This window comes from Acanthochromis polyacanthus, chromosome 2 (genome assembly GCF_021347895.1).
Source record: "Acanthochromis polyacanthus isolate Apoly-LR-REF ecotype Palm Island chromosome 2, KAUST_Apoly_ChrSc, whole genome shotgun sequence".
Lineage (NCBI taxonomy): Eukaryota > Metazoa > Chordata > Actinopteri > Pomacentridae > Acanthochromis > Acanthochromis polyacanthus.
In genome coordinates, this window is record NC_067114.1 from 17,731,489 (window position 1) to 17,759,037 (window position 27,549).

The window sequence follows — 27,549 nt, forward strand, 5'->3', positions numbered from 1 at the left end:
GTAAAGTGGGTTGTTCACTCATGTTGAAATGTTGTTGAGCAAGATGCTGAACCCAAAGTTGCTTCCAATGACCACCTATCAGTCCTGTTTTTGTTTTTTTTTTGCTTCTATTAGATTTTGCAGCATTCTATTCCAGTGTACATTACAAAGTAACATGCATGTGAAACAAATGATCCAATTTCTCGCTTTAATTTAATCAAGTTTATTATGTAAAAGGATGACATTAACGATATGACATTATAAGATTATGACACAATTTAAAAAAAATAACTCGAATAAAACATTCCATTTATATATTGTTAATAGCAACCTTTATACTTTTGTTTATAAAGCTGAAGTATGTTTTGTTCTTGAAGAAACATTCTCTCGGGAGAGCGGGAAATGAAATCTTTCTCAACTGTTTGTGGTCATGTTAATGGTAAATCTCTGATCAAACATCCATTCTGTTAAGAGTCATCACTATCCGTCACAAAACGCTCTTTATCCTTGATTTTCTTCATAAATCCTGTTTCGCCATCAACTTGTGTGAAGGAAAAGATTTAACAGAATAGTGTTGGTTTACACAATTTTGCACCACGTTCAACATTTTAACATCTTTCCACAGTGATTGTAGCTCTTTAACTCGTACAGCAGAATGTAGAGACAAGAATAATCCATCCAAAACTTGTCATTCATTGATTCTATTACTGAGCATGAATGTAAAATTACACATCCTGTAAAAGAAGTGTATTTTAATACATTAAAATAACAGCATCTGTGTTTGGTCATGAAACAGGACTATCCTATTGTCAAACATTTTGTTGCATCAAACAAGTTTGTCCAAACTCTCCTTGTAAATATGAGATATAAATATCCAGTCAGCAGGGCGATATCTGTCAACCTGTAATTAGATCTGATGTTTTTCTACCTAATATAAATACAACTAATAATTTAGTAGTGTATTAGTCCTGTTACTTCATGTCTTGCTCTGTATATTTACTTGTATTCTAATGACATTTTGTGATTATTGCAGTCTTGGCAGTTCACTAGCTTTGGATGTAATTTTGCCTCTCAAACCTGCAACTATTTTCATAAAAGCTGTTGCTTGATTAGGAACAGACTTGTGCACCTGCAGAACTAAAGCGACTGATTTTTCCCACTGTTTTCTACAAACTCATTTCTACATGTGCAAATGACTTTTGTTTGGCTTAACTTCACTCATTTTCACTGAGCATGTTAAGACAACGGATGCTGAATAGACTGTGCTGAATATGGAGAAAGTATGACAACGTTTGGATATTAAAGTGATATTCTCTCGATATTTAACCAGAAAACTGTTGCTGAGGTTAGGCAGACTAGCAGAATAAAATAAGAAATAAGATGCTAGCATTGATAAATTCCCCTGATATCAGTTAGCTTTCAGTACCTTGACCCTTAGTCCCAAAATAGATACATTTTACATTCTAATGACAGCATATTCCTAAAAACATTACAGCCATTGAGCATCAGATGTCATCATTTACTGTAAACAGTGGAGATAGAGTTCCTTCTGACAACCACAGATGAGAACAGACAGCAGTATACTGTTTAACAAGCAAGAAAAACAGACTCTGAAAGTCTAGATTTGATAATACTTTAACAATACCAGCCTGTAAATCAGGACTCGACTTTAAATCCTGAATCGTAAATTCAAAAAGCCACATTCATCCAGTGCTAACAGGCTCATGAACTATGCAGAATAAAATTAGGAGACAAGTTGCCACAAAATGGACACTTTCATAAATATGGCAAAAATCACAATATCTTTCAAGCTGATAAATTCACTTGACTGAATGTTTTCAAAGGCATGGATAAGTGCTCTAATAACACCTGGGAAAGTGTCTGCTACTATCCTGCACCTCGATGTTACAGGCCTTTCTGGAGTGGAAAGTAGGAAAAGGCCTGGCAAGCATCTGCTGAGCTCCTCCAGACTTTGTTCACTATTAAAGCTTGTATAATGAGCCTGGTACCTCAGCCTTTTTCAGCAAAGCACTTCCTTTGTAAATCTACAGGCTGACTTCACAATGGAGCTTGGCTCTGCAGATTCAAATGAGCTCACAATGAGCCAAAGGACGCTATGCGAGTGTTTCTAGTCCTCTTCAAAATGCTGCACCACATGGTGGCCAAGTAGCATGCAAAGTGACCACGTCTGAGACTTGGCTCTGTCTGGAGAGCTTGTAAGAGTGTTGTCATGGTTTAAATGCTATTATGTCTTATCCAGCTGCTCTTATATATAGATTCCTACTACACACAGAAGTAGTGTCCAGTTCTCCACATTGAGAAAAGCTTTGTATAAGTAAAACAATTCTGACTTGGTAACATTCAGTCTCCGATCTGAACCACTTTGTTATGAAAACACAGGGAGGCATATCAGTGGTCTGGCAGTCACTGACTGTTTTAGTGATGTTGAGCAGCATGTACGAGTGGCGGAATGACTAATTCATGAACAGATACAATTACTACAAAACTTTTTTCTTTTTTTGTCCAAATAAAGACTCAGAATAACAGCACTCATCTCTAGCGAGTCGATGCAGTCAGCTGTTGAGGAGTGGTCACAGCTCAGTTGTTTCAGCGTTTATTAAAAATACAGAAAATTAATTTCTACTGGCCTGAGTAACCTACACAGTCAACCATTTCAGCCCAAGGAAGGAAAAAAACATGACAAAGGGGAAGAATGGATAGGAAATGCCACTCTGTCTTCTTGAATAAGAATGAGGCTTGTGTTCACAGTAGCCTGTTCATTAATTTGAAGATGATGAAAGCCACATTTCCAGGCTGAGACGCTGACTGATTGAGCTGTTCTACATGCAAATTGAGACAGCACAGTTCAATCTCTGATGTTGACTGTGCTCCATATCCAGGCTCTTTTCAAGTGTCATGTGTGCATGTCCTTTACTGTGATTTCCTTGTCTGGGTCCAATAAAAGAGTTTCAAGCTTTTCCCATTTCGATCCACTTGTCTGGGTCCAGTGATGATGAAAGATATGTTGCTGATTTTCCCTCCCAGGACAAAAAAAAAAAAAATCAAAGACAATTCTTGAATCTCTTATCCGCAGCAAAGAAAAGAAACCGCTGTAATCGTGTATTGAAGGTGCAGGAGTTGACTTCCAACAGCACCTTAGATGGTCAGGAATAAAATACTCATTTGAGTTACATACTGCATGCTTTATGTAAAAACACACAAAACAAAAAGCTGCTCATGTCAAAAAAATATTCCAGTTCCAGTTGTTCAGCATACTCGTGCAGAACAACACCAAAAATGTTGAGTCTACATCGGCATGTGATAGTGACAATACGAACTTTCAGTGGTGGTTGTGATGCACTGGGGTCCCACTGCAGTAGCATGTCTCCGTGTCACCCACTCAAGAAAGGTAGCCTCAGAGAAAAGAGGTCCATCTTAGCCGCAGCCAAGATAGCTTGCTTTCGGCACGGTCAAGTCTTGGTCAGCTGCGTCAGTCTGCCCTGCCTCTCAGACGGAAAACTCAGACCCAGCACGTCGGCCATGGGTCAACAGCATCAAACGCCGCAGACGCAGGCCTGTGAATGGATTGCACCACAGCAGAGAAGGTGGACCTCCAAATACAGCTTTCATTCCGTCCCATCTCATGCGACGTTCCCATGTTGGCTTCTCATTTTTAAGACGTTCAATCTCCTGCAAGACAATCAGGCCCGTTTGTAAATAGGGGACTCCTCATTAAAATATCTGTTCAATATAATTACATTAATCCTTCTTACATTAAATACATTCTATATATTTGCACAGCCAAAATTATTTATTAAGACAGGGGGCCTCTTGTTGTCGTCATTTTTCTGAACTGCCATCATCTTTCAGTGACGCTCCCTGTCACACACACAACTGGCTGAAGGGAACAAAGCCTGTGTACTGCAGTGGATACTGACCGTCTCATCATTGCAGATGGAGTGGATCTGCGTACCGAACATTACAGCTGTGAAAGTGAGGAAGAGGATGGCTTCGAGACAGAGGAAAATCAGCAGCAACACAGACACCCCTGGAGAAAAAGCGCTGCACTCTGGCCACAGGAAGGGAGGAAGAAATTTACATGTTTTAGTGTACAGTGAACAACTGACGGAAACCTGAAATTAAACTACATCAAAGTGATTACTGAAGACGACAGCTATATTTCTGAACTTTGAGGGTTTAAAGGATAGAATAGGCCACTGGGTAAAATCCTGTAAACTGGACCAATAAAGACCTGGTGAAATGTTATCTGTCAAAGCCCAATAATGTTGTGGGAACTAATAATTAAGTGTGTGAATTCCCTTGTTTTTGTCTGATGCCATAGGCCCTTTCTACTGCAGGTATTCTCAATGAAAGGGCCATGACTTAGTAGAATGTATTTCCCTGCTACGTCAGAGCATCATCCTAAAGAGTGCAGTTTAGGCTCCAGTTCTAAGAATGAAATACCTTCTTCATTTTTCTGGTTTATTTCTACAAATAAACCACAGTGAAGTTGGAAAAGATCAATGACAGACATATGATGACTGTGCTGCACAACTCCAATGACCTGACAACAAGATCAAAATCACTGTCATTTCTCCACTGTTCTCTCTTTCTGCCCTGTCTCTCTTCATCCATCTAAGCACTTTCAACCACTTGTAAATAGCTGTATTTCTTTCTCAATCTACGCTTCTTTGACATCCCACAAGTGTATCCTTGACTCAAACTCATGATACAATCAATGTTGCAAGACAGAGAGGTCTTACCGTTCCACTGGACTTTAATACAGGTGAAGAAATGCATACCACTGAGGCCCAGTGCATGGGCAGAAATCAAGGCTATGTACATCTGTAGGGAGAAGAGGACGAGGAAATATATTAAGAGACAGATACAGAAAGCAAGCAATCCTATCAGGTTAATTTGAATATAATGTGGTAATGTAACCTTCTGAATGTAAAAATCAAAAGCCATCTGACTTACCATTAATAAAAACAAAAATCTATATTAAATTTTGTGCCTGTGTTTTTAGAGAAAACTTCTCCATCTACGGTAATCTGAGAGAGGAGAAAACTAAGCATTTAAATCACAGGTGACCTTGTACTGTTCAATCATGCTGTATATGACAGCTTTATGTTGCCGTCTTCAAAATAGCTCCAGTCAGCATATGAAGCCAGAAAAAAGTGCTGGTGTCGTCAAAGAGTCACAAATGGCCAAGAGAGCACATTTAATGTTGGTTTGTTCCCGCTGAGCACTACATCACGACTGAGCTGTAAACCTTAGCAGGTTATATCATCACTAAATAGAAACCTGGAAAACCAAAAAACGTTGTCCTCTAGTGTAATATACACAGACCATTCATAACATTATGACCACCTGTCTAATATTGTGTTGGTCCCCCGTTTGCTGCCATAACAGTCCTGACTCGAGGCATGGACTCCACTAGACCCCTGAAGGCGTGCTGTGCCATCTGGCATCAAGATGTTAGCAGCAGATCCTTCAAGTCCTGGAGGTTATGAGATGGGGCCTCCATGGATGGGACTTGTTTGTGCAGTACATCCCACAGATGCTGGACTGGATTGAGGTCTGGGGAATTTGGAGGTCAAGCCAACATCTAACTGGTTGTTGTGGTCCTCAAACCATTTCTGAACCATTTTTTCTTTGTGGCACAGTGCATTATTCTGCTGAAAGTGTGTACATGGTCTGCAACAACATTTAGTTAAGTGGTCCATGTCAAAGAAACTTCTACATGGATGGCAAAACCCAAGGTTTCTCAGCAGAATGTTGCCCAAAGCATCACACTGCCTCCACTGGCTTGCCTTCTTCCCATAGTGCATTCCGGTGCCATATGGTCCTCAGGTAGGTGACGGACAGGCACCCGGCCACCCACATAACGTCAAAGAAAATGTAATTCATCAGACCAGGCCATCTTTTTCCACTGTTCTGTGGTCCAGTTCTGATGCTCATGTGTCCATTGTTGGTGCTTTTGGAGCTGCATAATGGTCAGCATGGGCATCCTGACTGGTCCGCAGCTTTGCAGCCTCATATGCAACAAACGTCAATGCACTGTGTGTTCTGACACCTTTCAGTAACTTCTTGAGCAATTTGAGCAACAGCACCTCGTCTGTTGGATCAGACCATACACGGCCAGCCTTCGCTCCTCACATGCATCAATGAGCCTTGTCCGCCCATGACCCTGTCACTGGTTCACCACTGTTCCTTCCTTGGACCACTTTTGATAGATACTGACCACTGCAGACGGGGAACACCCCACAAAAGCTGCAGTTTTGGAGATGCTCTGACCCAGTAGTCCAGCCAGCACAATTTAGCTCTTGTCAAACTCACTCAAATCCTTACGCTTGTCCATTTTTCCTGCTTCTAACTCATCAACCTTGAGGACAAAATGTCAACTTGCTGCCTAATATATCCAACCCACTACCAGGTGCCATGATGAAGAGATAATCAGTGTTATTCACTTCACCTGTCAGTGGTCACAATGTTATGCCTGATCGGTATGAACAACATTGAAAACAAGTTCAAATACAAAGTCATTCATATGTAAACATTAGTGGATAAAGTATGAGTCATGGCATCATTATCTAAATTATTGTCATGACTGTTAAATTTCCATTTACAAAATGCTCATTTCTAGTCCATACCACACCCTCTCATTAAATATAACAAATAGACTACTCCATGAGAGTTTCTGTGTACTTACAGTGAAAAGAACAAAGAATCTCTGATTCTTTTCTCCCACACAGTTATTGACCCAGGGACAGTGGTGATCCATCTTCCGGATGCATCGTTTACAAATACTGCAGGCAGGAGAGAGATATGAATGCATTACAAACTTACTGCTAATGCAAATCCCATAAACCACCCTACTCCTGTTTTCACATAGTATGAGTACAAATGTTCATTTTGGATGTTAGATGGCAGAGTGGTAAAGGAGAATTTCACTATTTAATTGCTTTTCTTCAACACCTGCCTGTATACTTCAAATCTATTTTATTTTGTATTCTGCACATAAATACAGCGATTGCTTGTTGGGCTCTGTGTTGGCAAAAACCTTTCGATCTACACTCAGTACTATGGTTGAACACATGCCGTTAAGTCACAGAAGGAAGGCTCATGCTGCTGTTGATGTCCTGCTAACATGCTGCTCACACTACAAGTGTTGTACAGACATGATTCAAGACTGACCTGCAGTGGTGTGCCCTCTCAGGCTTAATGCTGCAGCACTTTGGACACTTGTAGATGACCTCACCAGGCTTCAGCTGCAAGCTCTCCATGTATTCCTTAGTTGCATTGCCCTTAGGAACTGCACCCTGAAGAGCAGGGTTGACAGAAAAAGACAAAAAACTATCAGTCACAAAGGTCAGAATAAATGCATTGTGTCACAGGCTTAGAAAAGTCAAGAAGTGCTTCTTAATTTAACAATTCCTTTTAACGGTTCTAGGGTGCTAAAAGAAAGAGTCCACTTGTTCATACTGTTCCAATATTTGTCTTTTCATTTGACTGACAGTGCAGGAAGCACCACCAGCACTGATTATTTCTTCAGTTTGACACTACAGCAACATATTTGGTCTGGAAACTTTACAAAATGACTGAATCTCAGTCAGGTGTAACTGCTACTTAAACTGGAATGCACAAATAAATATGAGATCTTTAAAAAATAGTTAAAACTCCACTTTGACAAACTACCACATAACACAGTGTGTACTATTTTTGGACTTTTAAATGGAGCATTTGTTCAGGCTGGACTATTGGGCTGTAAAGCACCAGCGGAGGTGTCATCAGACATCTCATTTCTTTGAGTAAGCATTAATAAACACTGCAGCAGCAGCACTAACCTATTACCCCAAGGAGCGCGCATTGGCCATTTTCAGCCACAAACTATCAGCAAGAAATGGCATGTAATTATTAATTGCTTTGGAATATATCATATCATATCATATCATATCATATCATATCATATCATATCAAGCTGCTGTCAGTGGAAGAGCGACATTTAATGTTTTCCACTAAATAACAAAATGTTCTAAGCATTTTTTGGGCACTTAAACAACATGGAAAAATGCTTTCAAGAGCATTTAAAGTTATTCGGCTGGAAATGTAAAAGGTTACTTCCAGATTTTGCTCTTGGGCCTTTAATTCAAATGGAAAAAAATGTTTAAAACACTCAATACTGTGAGGAGACTCAGTTAAGTAGGGTGCTCTGTACAGTTTTCATACACAGTCTCCTTGCACACTATCCCTCAGCTCAGTGTCCCAGATTACATCCGTGGGTGACACCAAGTGTCAAACCACGGCAGTGCTTTTTCTCGTGCTTAAACATGCAATGTCAAAATGTCCACTACAGAACGAGTCCTCTGTGCACAGTGCGAGCAGCACAAATCTCCAAAATCTTTCCTTAACTCTCACTGAAGCATTAATCGTGTATCGTTTTTCAGGAGCTTCAAGTGTATATTCTTTTGATGTAATGTGGTTTTTGTTATCCATCTTTTCAGTGACTCTTCTTTATTCTCAAACCCTGCTTTCTCCTTCGTACCATTCCCACTATCACTGTGTTTAACATCCTTACCGGGTCAGTCAACATGGTGCGCAGGTGTGAGGCCAATGCAAGAACAGCCAGTGAGTTGAAGGTGGCCCCGTTTAGCAGTGAGTACCAGAAGTTCTTGGCGGGCAGAAGCATGACAAAGTTCACCACAAATTCTGCATACAGCACCAGGAACCAGGTCATGGTTGCACACACCATACCGCAGCTGTCCTGAATGAACCACAGTGTGCGGTTCCCGCCTGTATGACCCGCGTGTGGACCCCCAACCATCACACCGGCTGCCAGGCTCCCCGTCTCGACATCTGCACCTGCCGACAGCAGCGGGTGGTGCTGCTCCATATCTCGTAGTCGGTGGTTTGAAGACTGCATGCTGCCTTAGGGGAGAGGAAAGATTTGGAGCAAAATTTAATCCAGGGTTACTGTCTTTGTTTCCTTCATTAAAAAAAAGATATATGCAGAAGTTATTTCCTTATTTACACGCCCTTTGTACAACAACTGTATTAATGTATGCTAGCGGGATACACAAATGAGATTGGCAGATAAAATGGTTTTGCAGAGCAGTTCTGAGAGTTGGAAGAGGGTGATTAAATGTTGCAATACTCATGTTAGTTTACAATAGCTTTCATCAAGCGTGCACCATCTCTGACTGGAATCCACGTAGTACAAAGATCCAGCTGAATCATGACATACTAACATTTTATGAAAGAGTCACAGAAGTAGTGTTGGGTTTCTTTCAATGAAAGCCCACATTTAAAGCTATGGACTAAAATGCAAAAAGAGATCAAAGGACTGACCAAAATCATCAAAAATAATCATGAGTGTGATTGCTTCATATTGACAATCTGACCAGTAGCTGTTCCGACATTTTCCTCAAAACATATTGGACAAACAACAGAGATACTTTGTCCTGCCACTACTGGGACAAAGTAAGATCCATGTGACTTGTCCTTGGACTAAACTCCTCAAGATCAGGGCCCTTTGAGCCATGCAGCTGTTGTTACAAGAAGCATGAGTCATTGGAGCTTTCGTCTTCTGTATTCATGTCAAGGTCGCAGGAGAACATTCAGGACCAGCTGGAGAGACTATGTTCACGGCTTCCAGATAAATCGATGACTCTCTTGGTCCCTTTAGGAAACTGATCCTGCATCTGAGCTACATGTGCATGAGAAACACAGGCTAATAATAATCTGTAGACCCAGTTACCTGCCACTGACAGGGCTTCACTGTAATTTACAGAGACACAATAAAACCAATAAAACTAGGCTCTTTAGGTTTCTTTGGTGTAAAAAAGGGAGAAAAATCACACTGCAATTTGTGATTTAATTAGCCAGAGATCAGATCTAAAACATCTGTCTATGCTCAAACACTGATGTAGTATACCACAAAAGTAAAGGTTTTCTCCACTTTCATATTACACACAAAACATCTTCCGTTCAAAGACCCACGTAAATCACACATTCCTTTCATACAGTGAAACATAAAATATATTTACAGTTAATTTATTCCAGCGTACTTGGTGTTAATGTGCAATTGCTCATTAAGCAGAGGCAGAAGTGATGAGCATTTTCCTTATTTCTAAGAATTTCCCATACAAACCAGCAAACCACGAAAATAAAGATTAATAGTATCTATATAAAGAAGCAGTCACGTCAAAGTTTCAAACATTTTCTTTTATAAAATTTGGGTGGCTACTGATAACATCAGTATAGTACACAGTGTATTTACAGTGTCTGCATAAGCTTGTACTACAGCTGGAAAAGGGTATTGCTACATGGTCTGTCATCAGCTCAAACAGGAAAGGCATTATGAAGCTGCTCCACACACATGCATCCCCGATTGTGAATGGTTGTCATACCACTTTGCTTGACAACCAGTCACGAGTATAAAAGCGATTGATTCCGGAGGGGGAAGTTACTGACACTGCTGAAAAAAAATAACCTTAGATGGAAGAGTTCTGTTCGAGATGTTGATAATATAACTTACCAACCGTGCATTGTCGTAATAACTGTGTCATTACTAAGCTACAAAATTCCCTGATTTATACAGAGGAGGTGTCTATTGCATTTTAATGGGGCGCACTGGTAAACTAATGTAGTGCTTTAAAGAAGGTGACTCCTTCTTTTGGCTAATCACTTAAATCAAATGAGACATTTCCAGTGAAATGGGTGAAGAGCTGAGCTGTCTACTTAAACAGTGGGTGTCACTGAAATTGTTTGCAAAATGGAAAATGAGAGACAGCAAGAGGATATTGGCCCGCAGATCTGAAACTCTAAAACAGCAAATTTGTTTTCTGGACAGCCAGAAAAAAAACAAAGCAGAGATGCTTATTTTTTGTGAAAGTCCAATTGAGGACCCCACAGTGGCTTCAAGGTAACTTGTTCAAAGCCATAGGCCTATTCAGTAAAGAAACTAAAAAATGTGCTTGAGGTTGACATGTATGTCCCATGCTTCTCTTGTAATCAGTGTGGATTGCTGCATCTGACAAACATCAAGGTGTATCTGTTCTGTGTTGGATTTGCTTCAGGGAGAGATTTTGATCGAGCTTAACATCTCATGTCAAAGCAACACTTAAATCCAGTTAGTTGTTTTTCATATTTATATATATGGCTAGTTTTGAATAGGATAGCTGACATGTTTACCTGTCTTTCAGGGACAGACTGACTGATGTGTTCGTGTGACGACTTTCTAAAGTTCAAAGTGTGGGTGAGGACTAGGAAAAACACGATAAGGCTCGGCAAATGTTTTATTAGCACTGTGCCTTTTTACCATTGTATTCCAGATAAGAATTGTAAATACTGCAGAGGTGCGAAAACAGAGCTGTGTTCACATTGATTTTCTCTGATTTGGCTTGCAAATGATAATTATTATGTTAACCCTCGCAAGTGTACGTTACGACCCTTCAACATAGGGCTACTCTCTGACTCAGAATGGGCCTTTGTAGGGGTGACTACACAAAACGGTAATAATGATCAGTCTCGGTATAGCAAAGGCAATGAGTCTGTGTTGCCTTATTTACAGAAATATATGCATTTTTATGTTATTTCTGACCACTTGTTGAATAAAAATATCTAATTCGCTTGAATATATTAAATGCCAAATAACACAACAGGTTGAATTTTCTTTTTAAATTCTCAATTTTTATCATCTTGGTGCTAGTGATTTTTCTTTGGCCCTGGCTAAAATGTTGGGGGCCAGTAGACACTCTGGGTCCACCTACACATTTGTTTTACTTATGTTTCCTCTTTAGCTCACTCAATACCTACAGCTTAATAACTGATGGAAAAATACTGGGGATTGTGTTTCTCTCTTTCAGGCTCCAAAGATTCTGCGGGAATACTGCTGAACAAAGAGACGTCAACTTCAAGATCCTCGTTTTGAGACTGTGATTCTGATTCTTCACCCACAAAAACACACAAAAGATATTACAGTTCCACAAAATGTATAACTTAGAAGAGGTATATTTAGGCTTTTTGTCATAGTATTATGTCCTGCTAATAATGTGAAGCACATATTATCTTCATAAATCTCTACATAAATACAAGCCAAAGGATATGTCCAGCCAGCCAGGATTGGGGTTGATGTTTCATGAACATGGTGCTATAAAGCCTGACATTTCTTTCCAATATTTTGTTTGCTCGTAAATACGCGACCAACCATATCAAAACCCTGCATAGGAAGTTCGCTCTCAAGTGAGCAGAGTGTGAAAAACTGAATGAAATAGGAAACAGTCGTCATAGTTTCAATTATGATAAGACAGCGTGTGTCACTGAATGATGGAGTGGCTTGAAAAAAATTTCTGAAATATATTTTTCAGTAAAAACGATGACGGCTGGACAAAAGGCTGGAGCAAAGCTTAGCTGGCAGTCCTATTTCACACATGAGAATAGCTGAGGCCACTGTTCCGAACATCCCCCTGTGAACAACCTGACAAACCAATTTCAGGTTGAAAGAGTCTGACTGGACCGGCTCATACAGCAACTTCGGTGTAATTAATCACAACGCAACAACAGAAAAAAAATGAAAATATGCTCAGATTTAGCCAGAAAATAAATATTTTTTTTTGGGGGGGGGGACTGCACAGTTAGTAACAGCTGATTTCAGCTGAGTAAGAAAAAAAGATTGCACACATAGTCTTTACATCGCTTAGCTAGCAGTTACACCTCAGTTTTATATTCATAAAGCAGATGCCATCAGGACAGCAGGCCCGCACAGAATGTGAAGGGAACTGTTGGAGAATTCTTGCAGTGCCAGCAGGCATGTTTGGACAACTTATGCTCAAGTGCAAAACTGCCTTTCCTTATTATGTCCAAGTTGTGATTAAGGAATGTGACACTTAAATAAAAATGTCAAAAAATGTATCAGTGATCTGCAGGAAAAAACGATTTGACAACATACATCTGCAATGCTATTTGGAGAAGCTTTTGCAAGTACCTGCTGAAAAATACCTGACTCTTTGTCTTTTAATAAGTATAATGAATTACATCAACACTGTTATTAACACTGTTTATACTATCAACCACAATTAATGCTATGCTGTTTATATGTTCAACAAGGAAAACAAAACAAAACAAAAAAATCAACATACATTGTCCTTAAAGGGGCAGAAATGCTCTTTCCGTTTAAGGAATATTGATTTTTTTGTGGTCAATAATGGGGAGGTCCATTAAAACCACACCAGCTGCTTTTCCAGCTGTCTGCCCTTCCCAGTCAGAGGGCACAGCACAAGAGCCACCAGCCCCTTATTCTCCCCTATTCCTTATCACGCTTTATCTCTGCTCTCTGACAAACACAACCAGTGTGACCTCAGTGTCACTGCGTGTTCAGAGCGCCTTGCAGGGTCACACCGTTGCAAAGTCACCATACACTATGTCACTAAGAAAATTTGACAAAACAATGCCACCTAAAAATGCACAACAACTGGCTGCCAATGTACTAAGTGATTTTATGTTTTGTTGCCAAATTCAAAAAAATGGCTTCATGACCAACCTGATGTCATTATTCCAAAAAAAAACAAAAAACTGAAAGAGCCAAAAAAAACAACAACAACAACAACAACAACTCTCTAGCTCCTGTACTCACTTCACAACTTGATTATGTACAACACCTTCATCATTTAGTGTTTCAGGTTTTTCTTTCAACAATAAAAATACAGGCAAATGAATTATCAAGTACATGCTCTCTGTTAACAGACTGCCTGCTACTCAGAGTCTCCCAAGAGGCCTTTCACTAGCCAAAGCCAAATGAGGAATGCAACTCTTCCAGCTTTTGCATAAGAGATAAACAGATGACACAAAGCGAGCTTCTTTCTTCCTTTGCCTTTGTTACAGACTCTGATGAAAATAAAAAAACACTGAAAAGAAAAGGCATTCAGGTTGAGGTGAAACATACCTAATACGTTTCAACTTCACAACAGCATGCTGTGGTGTGTATCTCCTGGACCGGCACTCAGGATGAACTACATGTACACTGACACCTAAAGAAGACACAGATACAAAAATATGATATTAACAATATGCACTCTGTTCAGATATCTGTTTATTTGGTACACATAACTAAACTAATTCAGCCAAAAGCTCTGACACAATTCCTAGATCCATGAGCAGAAATTATCACAAGTAACGCCTAAAATATTTACTGATTGCTGATTCCACTTCTATCAGTCAAGAGCTAGTACTAGAAATGCTTTTCAGTAAATCTCCAAACAGTTTCAAAGCATCACAAGCCACAGCCTCAAAAACAATCACATTTAAAATGCTTGTGCAAATCTGAACACTGTATCCCTCTCAAGACTGGGATGTATAATAGAGCTGCTGTGTTTAGCCAGGTGAGGCGTACCAAATAAACTAGCAACAGTTACCACACATCACCACAGTTTATATAATGCTTGCTTCCTCTCTAGATGAAGACCGTGTGCCATCTAGGATTTTGCAAGTGTTCCTTTTTTTTTTTACTTCCAGGAAACACACCCATCATTCTGGCTATTCATAGCAATGTGGTGACACTGCAAGTATTTTTGTTCCTTCATAATCAATAGTATAATGGATCTTTTTTTCGTTAACATGACATTGAGGTGGTAAAGCAGTTCTGTCCCCAGCGTTTCGATTATCTCAGTATAACCAAAAAAACAACAAACAACAGTGACAACACTGAAAGACACACGTTATTAAGGTTGGTCTGAAAAACTAAGCATTCTGACCGCTTCTAATCCATTCAATAATTCAACCTTCATTTCTACTCGAGAGAACACACTGAGATACTAGCCTTGAGAAAAAATACACGTCTGTATGTGTTGGGCCGTTAAAGTGAACTGAATCACATCAACAGTTAGCGAGCTGTGACTGAGATTAGAGTCCTTCTTCGCGTCGTGTAACCTACAATTCACCACCTTTTCATTTATCATCCGCCATCAGTGTAACTGGCCATACTAGTAAAGCTATCACTCATCACCAACAGCCTACAAGCACAGACTTGGGTCGAACCCCTCTGCTGCAATAATAGCTGTAAAGGTCGTGACTGAAACTGAACCCTCCAGCACAAACACACACAAACCGCGAACAGCGGCTCGCTAGCCTGACACTTCACATGCCACCGGACTGGCTGGTAAATCTCGCTTGCTAACTAGCCACAGAATGCAGCTAACACAACTAGCATGCTAGCACTGTATGCGAGTGGCGACTACGAAAACTGAGCCTTCTGAGTGACAGCTAAATTACATACCTTAATATTTCTAAATTCTGTTGCCGGAGACTCCCTCTCAGTACATTTTGACACCTCGCTGGTGTTTAACTCTTGCCCCATAGCAGCCGTATCCGCAGCAGCAGCAACATCGCTTTAACAACGGGCTGACAGTCACCAGCAACGACGCGGCTTCCGGGGTTCGCCTCGGGTGTGTCCGTTACCTTTCGCGAAAATCCGGCGAATGATATTTGGTACAACAGTTCCACTGCATGGTTAGTGAAAGAACTGCACCTACAAAACTGCGTCGATGTGAATCCTCCACGCGTCGGTGCTATCGACCGCTGTTAACCTTTAGGATGCGAGTTAAATAGCAGCTGTGACATATTTCTGAGCATGCGTGCATGTAAATATATATTACGTCATATGTATGTATGTATGTCTATATGGATGGATGGAATTTATGACTAAACTGTATATGCATAGATTTATGTTGTACTCCACAGCGTGAAGCCAACAATTAGAGTTCATACAATCGAGATAAATTTAATTCAATTAAAATAGTTTGCTACGTTAGGTTTGCACCCTTGAATATTGAATAGTTCCCCTGTGTGAATAATTCATCTCATCTGAATTGTATGAAGGAAGCAAACCAGTCTTTCTGATTGTACTTATTTATTTCAGATTCATGTCTTACAGTTTAAGGTTATGGGTCGTATTATACTCAGCATTTCAATTAACCATTGGCTCTTATTCTTTTCTGTAAGGTATGAATACCGATGATTCAACTCACAAAGCTGTGAAGCTGTGTAAACCTTAACATTTGCCATCAAATAATTAATCATTTCTGTCACATTCAAGGTTGGATGGATACTTTCCAAATCACTCTGCACTTGAACTTTTCCAGTAACTCGACCTTGTGCAGAATGAGCAGGAAATGGAGGAATTTTTAAAGAGTGAATGAATTGAATGTGGACAATACTGTAAACCCTGCCTCTCTCTATACAGACTCCCTGAATCCTGTTGATGTTGCTACAGAGACCATAACCTTGAAGTTCAATAAAATCAGCACATAAATAATTCAGTGAATCTGAAAATTATACTGCCCTGCCAGATAAACTAAACTGTAATGCATGTTCTGTTTAGTTCTATATACCCTATGTGTGTGTTGTACTGAAGAAAAACACTCAGTGAAATATTTAACTTAATCTGAACAAGTTCTCTTGCGGTCAGCTGGGGACTGATGCTACTTGTAGCACGACGTCCCCAGCAGAGAGCAGTAGGACCTTCCTGGGAGCAGCCTCAGCTGTCACATGTCGCCCAAGAATGGATTATAAAGCCAAGACAAAGCAGCTTGGCCCTTCTCTGACCCACGTCTGCATCTGTGCAGTGAATGCTCAAGGCTTCTGCCCTCTCCTGTTCTGGTTCACAGCCAATATCAGCTGTCTCTTTTAGAGAGAGGGAGAGAAAAAATACCCATCAATCCTCTAAAGCAGCTTAAAGGCTGAATCTGGGGACTGAAGCCCTTTCCATTTCCAGAACTAGTTCTCGCTCCATTATGGCTAGATGAGCATCTGACTGACTGCCAAAGGAGCAACCACAGTGGCTACATGTAAACCGTGTGCTCCTAAAGGCATTCTCTGTCTGATATACACCCCTCAAAATATCTCCTACTTTGTCTGTTATCAGACAGAATTGTCAACTCGTTACAGTGGATTGGGCAGACTCAAAGATCTGGACTCTGGCAAATCTCTTACTTGGATGTACCAGAAAATGCATTAGAGACTGTGAATAGCAACTGAGACAGGCACAGTTATTTTATTTTAACTCTTGATGTAATCAGGAGTCTTGTATCCGATTAAATAATGAATGCTAAGTGCTCATGTAACAAATAAAATCTCCTGCTGTGGGCCTTGGGTTCCCGTGTGCATTATTATTTTGGTGCAGTCCCCTCCACTACCCTTTGTTGACATGCGGGCTTTTGGAGTGAAATGAAGTGAAGCAAAGCGGAGTGGAGAGAGCAGAGTGGTTTGGAGCGAGTGTGTGTGATGTCACTGTGGCTGCTCCCCTTGTCACTGTGTGTGTGTGTGTGTGTGTGTGTGTGTGTGTGTGTGTGTGTGTGTGTGTGTGTGTGTGTGTGTGTGTGTGCTGCTGCTGCTGCAGGAATAAAAAAGGGAAAGGAGAATGCAGGGCTTGGCTTACATCAGAGGGGATGAGAGGTGAGAGAAAAATTATAAAGAAAGAAGAACACAAGCAAAAGAAGAGTTCACGGCAGGATTTTCCAACCAACATCAGTGTCACAGGCACAGACATTGAGACTGTCCTATTTTTGAATGGGTGTTTAAAGAATGAGTGACCATAACCCTGTATATTAACACTTCAGCAAACCATTCCAGTTTGGTGTAATGTAGTGTGATCTACCTTTGGTACTGTGCAGCACAAACAGATGGAGTGAGGATATACTCATGGAGAAAAAATCAATAAGTTGTTTATTTATATCATAAATATTATGGAATGTGTATTTGTACATAAAAAGATGGTAACATATATATTTCATGTAATATTTAGGAGCAGTACACAGTTGGGATACTGTTATGCTATGATAGGTTGTGGAACTGAACAGTATAGAACCATTTAATGACCATATTCACTTAAAACGGCAAGTTTTCTCAGTAGAATAGTTCAGAGGTTTGCACACTTTACACTTACTTCTTGCAGCAACTTCGACGAAAAGATCAGGATCCCTCTCATGTCTATCAAACAGACATAAAGCTGCCACCTGCAACCAGCTGGCTTTGGTAAACACAATAAATTTTTCAGTGTTGCAAGGAAATTGTTGTTACCTTTGGACAGAGTCAGGTTCTGTTTATCTCTGTCATAAACTAAGATAACCTGTAAGGTTTGTGTTTACAGTATACAACAAAAGTGATAACATCCCTTTGCAATATCATTTGTCAAATGATTCAGACTGAATACACAGGTGATTGCTGACACACATGCTAGAAAATCTGGGACTGTTTAAACAAAATGTAAAACAGCTGTCTCAAAAATGACCTACAGACACCAGAACTTTCACAGTTGTTGACATATGTGCTGTGTCTATCTGCATGTATGCAACTTGGCTCCATGCACAAACAGAATTGCCAGAAGAAGTGAAAAATCCTGATTTCAAGCCTTAACAAAGACGGAAAAGTGATCAAGTAAAAGTCAATCGAAACACGGCTGCAGCAGCAATAAGGAATGGGTGCTAGTACTACTATACATAGTAGTAGTGGCTATTCTCCTAAAATAACACCAGGGACAGTGCACTACTTGTAAACAGTGCTTCAGTCTCAGTGTATCAATGGAGTTCCTGTGACAGCTCAGACAGTGTGAAGGACAGTGCAACCTCTACGGATAGCATCCAAAAAACAAAACAAAACAAGCTAGCCTTGTGCTAGGTGCAGCACTGCAAGACTGGACAGAATACTGGGAAAACATTCTTTGGTCAGATGTAGTCTAAAGTGTTCAGTGTGAACCTGGTCAAGACCACCACAGTGAATGCATAGTCCCGACAGTGAAGCACATTGTTTTTCCTAATGTGGGGCCTGTATTTACAATACAGTAAATCTAAATAGTTAGTTTTTATCTTTACAGTGTTGACAGAGCAAACACCCTACTGTTTGACTTAGAAATAATTCACTAACTGTAAAGCAATACAATGTTGAATCATCTGACATTTAAGTGCCATTGCACAAGGGTGTTCTTACTTCTGTTATATGTCGTAGCAAGAATAAGAATAAGAATTAGCATATGTCTGATAACATTTCCTTTAATCTTCCTTTTAAGAATATGCAAACTAACTCTTCACATGTGTGCATAGGTCGCAAATCTTCCACTTCCAAAGCCTAATTGCATTCTAAGCAAAGACATAAAACCAGACCTGAGCTACAATAAAAGAAGTCAGGCTTGAAACTGAAGGGTGATGTCTTGTTAAAATGAAAAAACAGCAGAAAAATGTATTAATTTTTAAACAGAGAAGCACCTCAAAAGAAATCCCTTTGCTATCTGGCATCCTTTTGTCTGTGGAAAAAAAGAGGAGACAGTAAAAGATGGGGGAAGAAGGAAAATGGGTGTAGTTGCAGTTGGGTGCAATGTATGTATGGTATGTATTATATGGAACTGGATTAAGCTAGGAGTTTGCATGTTCTCCCTGTGCATATGGGGTTTTCTCCGGGCACTCCGGCTTCCTCCCACAGTCCAAAAACATGCTGAGGTTAATTGGTTACTCTAAATTGTCCGTAGGTGTGAATGCGAGTGTGATTGTTTGTCTGTATATGTAGCCCTGTGATAGACTGGCGACCTGTCCAGGGTGTCCCCTGCCTTCGCCCGAGTCAGTTGGGATAGGCTCCAGCACCCCCGCGACCCTGGTGAGGATAAAGCGGTGTATAGAGAATGGATGGATGGATGGATGGATAGATGGATGGATGGATTAAGCTAATCTTTTTAGACTCCCCTACGAACTGAGTACACAACATGTTTGACGATTCCTAAATTGGGCTTTGTGACCCTGTAGTTAAATCCACTGATTTGATTTTTAAATTTTTTTTAATTATTATTGATTATTTATTTTGTACCATTCAAATGCATGACACTATACTGTATTTATAGATTTGCCTGTATGCAACTGCCAATGGCACTGAGTTTAAACATCACATGACCGGGTGCAATATAAGGTCTAATTCTCTTAATGCATATTCTGCACTATGGACCTCACTGGGGTGACTGTGCACAACCATCTGTCAACACTGTAAATATCCAAGTAAAACACAGTTATTCAAACTCATTTCTTAAGACTTACAAATGTAACTAGGAAAGTCAGAGTGTTGACAACTGGGTGAATTTCAACAGGGGCATGAAGTGCCTTAGTCCAAACCCAGGCCACGACTGAATGATCTCTGACCTCATACAGGCTTATCTCTGCCACAGCCATCTTTGCCTCGCCTGCACAAATCCAACCGAGAAGCCTTTTAGTGGGGATTTTCTACGGCGGGCAATCTGTTGGCCTTTCTAAAACTGTAACAGTAGAACAGGCAAGGGCCAAGACCTTTTTACCTCCAGGTCATCAGTTCTCTTTGTATATTTGTTGGCAGTTTGCACATTCAGTCGCAAAATATTGTTTAATGACTGCTATAAATAAGCAAAAGATAACAAATAACATTGTGAAAGGTCATTAATGCATCTCTTTTATGAAGTATACAAAGCTGCTACAGTATGTTATTGTGTTGGAGTTCACTGTCTTTTGTGAGCCTGGTGAAGGACATCTTTTGAATGCACTGTTCTATTTTCTGCAAAAAGGCAGAGACACAATGAATTGCATTCAGGCTTCAGAGAAATGGGCCAATGGACAAACAAGTATCTCCTTCACAAGCAAGCTGCAGGATCACAAGCTGAATTTCTTTTAATGTATTTTTATCAGACACTATAAAGTGGAGACAGACAAAAGTGCAGGTAACCAAATAACGGGCTGATAAAAAACAAGAAGTTTTACCAAACTTGGACCGCCCGGTGACAAAGATGACCCCTGTGACCTTGAAAATGAGGTCACGGTCACCAAATGCGAACTTGACCTGTGTCTTATTATGGTACACCTGTGTATCAAATATGGTGAGGCTCCATCAATATTTTATCGAGTTATCGCGCGGAAACCAGATTGTTACAGACAAACAAGCAAGCAAGCAAGACCATGCAGCTGAAAACAATACCTTCCGGAAAACGCAGTTTTGCCGGGTGGTAATAAATGTCATGGGACTGACTCAAAAGGGCAACATGCAAAGCAAATTGTGTGCATCTTAAACTGCTGTGCTGTCTTTATCACCAAACATATCTCTTTTCATGCCTGCCAGATCTTCCGTAGGTTTTCTGAAATTTACCTTGATGCACAGGATTAGTGCTAAACCTTGACTTGGCAGACACCATGAATCCTTCTGGCTGTCTTAGTTTGGCAAGTGCACTGTGGCACATGAGAGAGGCTTACTCCAGTTTACTTTAAAAAAAGGATATTTATGCTTTAATGTGGCAGTTCATTACAATCTATGTAGCCTCAACGCTTCAAATGAATTATGCTAATTTGTTATTTGATAGTGAATTAGATGAGAAGATCGGTACCAACTGCAACGTGTGGCTGTTGAAGCTATAGTCAGAAGCCACTTAGCTTAGCGTAGCGCGAAGACTGAAAACAGGTAGAAACGGCTAGCCTGACTCTGCCAAATCCTAGCAAAATCTGTCTAAAAGCACATCTATAATAAAAGACTCATCTACACCTGGTGAGTTTTGTTCAATCAGTACAAAAATCGTTAATGTAAACAAGTCATTCTGATGATTTAGAGATCCTTACTCTGCTGGACTAATACATGTGCTTGGGTTTTCAGAAAAAAATCTTTAATTTAATTCTTTAAATATGCATGTTTTTTATTTTTAACATAACTGCAGAATTTAGTATGTAGTTTCAGCAGAAGCGGGTCTAGAATTATGAGTATCTTTAGGATGGCAAGTAAGTGGATTTATATTATAAGCTCAGTGAGTTCCCCCTTAACCCCAATTCCCAGGCACAGGCACGCACGCACGCACGCACGCACGCACGCACGCACGCCCGCACACATCCCACCTTTCCTGAGTGCTGCATCACATTTGCCACAATCAATACAAAGTTTATATGAGGGCTTTTAAGGTAAGCTTAGCTTTCCTTTTCAGAGAGTGAAAAAGGGAGAGGGAGAAAACTGTGTGTGTGTGTGTGTGTGTACTTGTTTCTGCTATACCGGTGGGGACTTTGACCTGACTATTTGCTATAAAGGTGGGGACTTGTCTTACGGTGGGGACCTAAAATGAGGTCCCCACGGGTGGCAACACCGTTTTCTTGGCCATATTGTTGTTAATAAAAAATGTAAAAGTGCAAAAACGTTTGTTTAGGGTTAGGCATTGATTTGGTGATGGTTAAGGTTAGGGTTAGGGTAAGGGTTAGGAGTTAGATATGAATGGGAGTCAATGGTAAGTCCCCACCGGTATAGAAAAACAAACGTGTGTGTGTGTGTGTGTGTGTGTGTGTGTTGGGGGTTGGATAGGCGCATTAGAATTACACCCATTGCAGGGACATGCTTCTGTTTACAGTGTCACAATATGAGAATTCATCTTCCTAATGGAGACAAAAACCTGGTCTCTACAAATTAATCATTCATTTTAGAGAGAACTCTTGACTTAAGGTGAGATTAAAGTCATGTTTTGGTTCAGGTTTGGGGAATTCCATAGAAAATCTGTAAATCTACATTACGTCCTCAGAAGTGGTGGAAAAACGACCATGTAAGCCGAGGTTGAGTGGAGAGGCTCCTCAGTCCGGACCCTTGTGGAGGCGTGACTCACGGTTCACTCCGCTGCTGCATGCTGCGCCATGTAGAGACCACATAGTGGATGAAGTCTATCAATAATCAACAAAGAGACTTCCTCTTTCTTCTGGTTTTCATTCGCCCCCGCACCCTCCTTCCCTCTTCCCCTTGGTGTTCAGCTTGTTTCTGACTGACTGGATCTTCCGTAGACTTCACTAGCACTCTATCTCTGGTCTCTCTTCTCCTCCTGCGCAATGCACCCAGGCGTCACAACCATTAAAATGAGCTGCAACGCACTTCCAAATCTAAATCTGAGGCCTACCCAAGTGATCTTTAGCTTTTAAGGATTTTTTTTCTCCATCAGTAAACAAGACATCAAGTCAGCTTTTCGTGATCAGTACGATTAGGGCTCCACGGAGTGCTAATCCTGTGTGGACATTTATCTCAGAGTGGGCACTGCAAGGATGTCAAACTTGGTGGAGTGAAATGAGTGGTGTTTTAGTGGAGTTTGGGGATGATATTTTAGAGTGGTTAGTGGTTACTCTCACAGCACACAGGTCTTGGACTCTCACGTCATTCAAACTATGAGTATTTTGGGGGACTGGATTTAACCTTTATTAAATAACAAAACAGGTATAATTCTGTTAACCTTTTTAGGTTTATGATTTGTTACGACTGTAACTCAAACTTAGCCTTATCTAAAAAGCAAACTTGGATGTCAGAGGAAATGTCAGTTGGTGCAGGAGCTTTTTACTGGGATTATGAAGAGGGTTGACAGAGGTTATTAATACGTCTTCTAATGTGTTTGCTCAGAGCATTATTGCGCTTTGGGGGCAAAACATCTTTCTATCTGTCCCCTTTGACCATTATCTCACACGGAGTGTAGTGAGCACCATCAGGCTGCACTTCTTGCCTAAAACCATTGATTCCTTATGATGAAAATGCAAGAGAGAGGGACGACCGCCTCCATTAGAAGATACATTAGTGGGCATTATACTGCTAATCCAGGACCTTTAGGAATTTGCTAAATCTGGATTATAAAGAGTTGGAATCATTTTATGGCATCAGTTGCCAACCCCCCTATATCAAGCTATTTTCCTGTCTTTTGATTTTCTCTTCATCTTAACCTCATAACCCTGGGATGCGTTTACTCATCCCTCGTTATACTTTCTAGCTCTTGGTATTATCGTCGCATGTCTCCGCCAAGCATGCCATGTATTTCTATTTCATGACAGTCTTCTTTTTGTTTTTTAAAATGCAACCAAATGGTATCATATACTAATCTAGGATATGTTTAAAGGAAAAGTATTTTGACACAATTTGTGTCCACAGGATTAAAGGTTAATGGACAATTCTCTACTCAGTGAATTGTCAACAAAAATATATTTTCTTGCAAAGCAGGCACCACTTTAAAGTGTAACACAAATTATGGGCTTGGATACCTATTATGAACACAAACAGAAGCAGCTCTATTTTTAAATGTCACAACCAATGTAAGAAATGGGTTTATTCAGTAACCGATGTCATATGGCAGTCGCAAATGTAGCCATCTCATCTAAATTTAATTTGAAATCAATAAAACGGTCATGTTTTGCCTGAAAACATGTGTTACCTTGTTGGGCAATTCATAAGACAATATTAGACTAAAATCTGTCATTTAAAAAAAGAATTCAGATTGTTCAGTGTAGTAGTTAAGATTTCTTCTAGAACCTGACTTTAACTTGAATCCACTTGTAGCACATTGTATTGATAGAGTTTAGAAAGCTACGTCCTTATGTATAGAAGGTTCCACAAGTCCCATTGCATTTTAGCACAAAAAGCAATATAGTCCAAGGAGTGCTCTACAGACATCTGTGGTCAAACTGTGGGGAGAGGCAAATCAGAGCAAATTGTTAAGGGAAAAAAGGTTTATACAGTTCTCAATGTTTCCATGATAACTGCATGCAAGTGGAAATGTTAAGAATCTCACTAAAGCTGACCGTTCACTGAAAACTGACTAACCAAGCAAGTAGGCGGTTTGTTCAGGGAGGTGACAAGGAGCCCAAAATTCATTCTGACTGAACTTCACAAGTCCTTTGCACAGATGGGAGAACTTGCTAGGTGGATGACTACTTCAGCAGCAGTTAATCAGGCAGGCCTTTATGCCTTTATGGTAAATGTAAGCCATTTTTAAGTAAAAATGCATATGACAGTATGCAAAGAACATTTGAAGAACTCAAAACACGAGTAAAAAGATTCTCAGCTCTGATTATACAAAAATGAAGACAAAACTGTTTGGGCAGAGCTATGTCTGGCAGAGAACTGGCACTCCTCATAAGAAGGAACAAGGAGACTTGTCAGAAACAAAGGAAGAATAACTGCAGTCAAATACAGAAGATCTTTGAGAAAGAGTCTGGGACAAATGGGTTCCCCTTTTTAAACACCTCAGTGACCTGAAATAAACACAGAGACATCACTGCAGTGGCTTTTTCAGACAAGACTCAGGCTTTCTCAAAGCTGTCAAGCCAAAGCCCAGACTTAAACCACACATGGACACCTGTGCCTGTCTGTGTACGAAGAAGGCAGTGCAGAGACGCTTTCTCATCCTTTTGGAAGATCTGCCAGGAAAAAAGGATGAAGTGCCCCAAACCCCTGGTGTGCAAAGCCTGTAGAGACTTATCTAAGGACACTCCAAGCTGTAAGTGCTGGCAAAGTGCTAAATTAAGAGTCTGAAGACTTTTATAAGCAGTCATTTCAGTTAGATTTTTAATCTATTTCTAAAAGCTGTCATCATAAGATACTGAGTGTTAGATTGATAAGTAATTTAAAACCAAATCTGACATTAACAGTCAAACGCACAAAAAGTGATGGGTGTAAATACTTTCTTTTTAAACACTTTAAATATTCAGTGTCTTATGTCTTCACCATCTACAGGAAAAAAATGTCTTTCAGCCCTAAGAAAACAAGAAATCCTGAAAGGGAGGTATGAGTCCCCACCGAGTCCTGATGTCAACATCATAGAGTCAGTCTGGGATTACAAGAGACTGAAGCGACAGAAAAAGCTCAAGTCCACAGAACGGTGGCACGTTCTCTAAGAAGCCTGGAACGTACCTGCCAAGTATCTCAAAATACTGTGGCACAAGTAGCACAGCAGTGGAACTGGTGCTGTTTTCAAGGTAAATAGTGGGTTTACTTACGTTTGTATGATTTCAGTTGATAACGAGAAATTATTAATAGCTTTATTTTTAAAAATGGCAAGACCTGCTCCACTGCTGTGTTTTTTGTTTACATATACTATTTAATAGGAAATGTGTTTGTTTATTAAGTTACAATTACAAGAAAAACTTTTAATTTTGCATCATATTTTGGTGTACTATCATTCTAAAAAAATGGTGATTTGCATTTTTGGGACAACATTAATTTTCTCATTATTACTGTTTACTCTTTCTGCTCTTGGTATTAGTTATTTTTCCTCTGACCACACTGAATTTCTCTAGAATGCCAGCATCTCACACCAAACTAACAGGCTTATTGGCTATAGAGAGAGCCAACAAAAAAATTCTGCCACAAACATTAACCCACACCTTTAGCCTTGTAAAACGCATTGAATGGCCATAGTAAGTTGTTATTCATTCAATTAATTTCCCCTGCTTTTTACTTATATCTATTGAGCTCCATGTGTGTCTGTTTCCATACTCTGTTGGACCATGTATGGAGGCAGATACATAAAGACTGGAGCATGACAGACACAATCTAAGAAGGAGTTGCAGAGGAGAGCCTTAAGCTAACAGTAGAAACTCTCATGGGCTGAAATAAAACAAGTTCACATAAGTTAGAGAAGCAGCATTGATAAAATGCTGTGCTTTGAATTTTATTTTATTTTTTAGGGCACTAGTTAAAAGCTAGCTTGCATTATTCAAGAGGCAACTCTTGTGTGTGTTTATAAGTGTGAGGAGGGGCAACAGTTTCAAAGGGAAGGACTCACATGCACACATGGCTGGACTGGCTGACAAAAGACAGCATAACATAGTGTAGCATTGAAACTGATTACAACATGCAGAGGGAGTGTGACTTTATGCTCTGCTAAGGAAACCATTTCTGCTCTATGTATATCTTTACATAGTAGATATTTTTTGCTGCTTTACTAATGTCATGTTAATTTTTCAAAATCTTGTACAGTACACCTTTAAAAGATGACTATGAATGAATGAATTAAATGAGTCTATTTCAGTTAAGATGGAAACGTTCCTTCAGGCATAGTAAAATCAGAACACTATCATAAATCCTCATGCATGTATTTTATTCGGAGACAGAGCTCGACATGTGTATTATACTGTAAATGCAAGGGGGAAAATCCTGGAAACGAAGAGTGCATTTTATGGGGAATTGATTGCCTTTCTAACAGCCAATGTAAAAATACTGCTGACATCTGGAGGGCCTCCTTGTCTTGTAACCCTTATGTGTAACAGCAAACCATGGAGAGCATCTGGACAGGAAATCAAAAATTGAGTTTTCCACGATCATGTTCACTCTGAGAGCAATCATACCACAGCATCTCTGACTCACCCCGACACTTGAATCTAACAGAGCACCTTTATCAGAAATATTATAGGAAAGCAGACAGACACCACAGCCAATTGTACAATTCTTGAAATTGTGTATTTAAATTGTCAGCACTTCTGTGAAATGCTGATATGAATGAATGAATGAATATATTTTATTTAAGCGTCATGCACCCATATAAGTGCCCAGCCCGTATGGGCTTATATGACACTAGTCATCAAACAGAGAAGATGGCATACAGTTAAATGAATCACTATAAACATCAGATTGTATACATGGTTTTCAGTCTCAAAATCCATGCCTTCTCTATATAGCTTGCAACGGAAAATATTTCGTTTTCAAATAACCATTTTAACATTTCTCCCTCAGACATCCAAAACAGATCAGGATTAACATTCTGGATTTTTGCAAACAAAACAGTTCTCAAATTCATTTACAAAG

At 40.0% G+C, this 27,549-nt stretch overlaps 1 protein-coding gene across 2 annotated transcripts; it reads right to left on the bottom strand.

Moving 5' to 3' along the window:
• Positions 1 to 186: 186 nt before the first annotated feature.
• Positions 187 to 15,478, bottom strand: zdhhc7 (zinc finger DHHC-type palmitoyltransferase 7). 2 transcript variants are annotated; one of them, XM_022209146.2, is made up of 8 exons: positions 15,251 to 15,478; positions 13,922 to 14,006; positions 8,558 to 8,903; positions 7,177 to 7,301; positions 6,692 to 6,788; positions 4,743 to 4,824; positions 3,918 to 4,048; positions 187 to 3,669 (listed from the first exon to the last, which is right to left on the bottom strand). In XM_022209146.2, the coding sequence occupies exons 3-8, from the start codon at positions 8,900 to 8,902 to the stop codon at positions 3,487 to 3,489; spliced, it is 963 nt and encodes a 320-aa protein (XP_022064838.1). In that variant the 5' UTR covers position 8,903; positions 13,922 to 14,006; positions 15,251 to 15,478; the 3' UTR covers positions 187 to 3,486. The 2 variants fall into 2 exon arrangements, with proteins under 2 accessions (XP_022064838.1, XP_022064829.1); XM_022209137.2 differs by having other exon boundaries at positions 8,558 to 8,907; positions 15,251 to 15,468.
• Positions 15,479 to 27,549: the final 12,071 nt, after the last annotated feature.

Bases quoted from the DNA above. Each gene is read 5' to 3' on its own strand.
- zdhhc7 (XM_022209146.2), bottom strand. From the start codon at position 8,902: ATGCAGTCTTCAAACCACCGACTACGAGATATGGAGCAGCACCACCCG. The intron at 6,789-7,176 runs GTCAGTCTTGAA...TCCTGCCTGCAG, and splicing joins GAGAGGGCACACCACTGCAG to TATTTGTAAACGATGCATCC. The intron at 4,049-4,742 runs GTAAGACCTCTC...TCCTGTGGCCAG, and splicing joins TATTAAAGTCCAGTGGAACG to AGTGCAGCGCTTTTTCTCCA.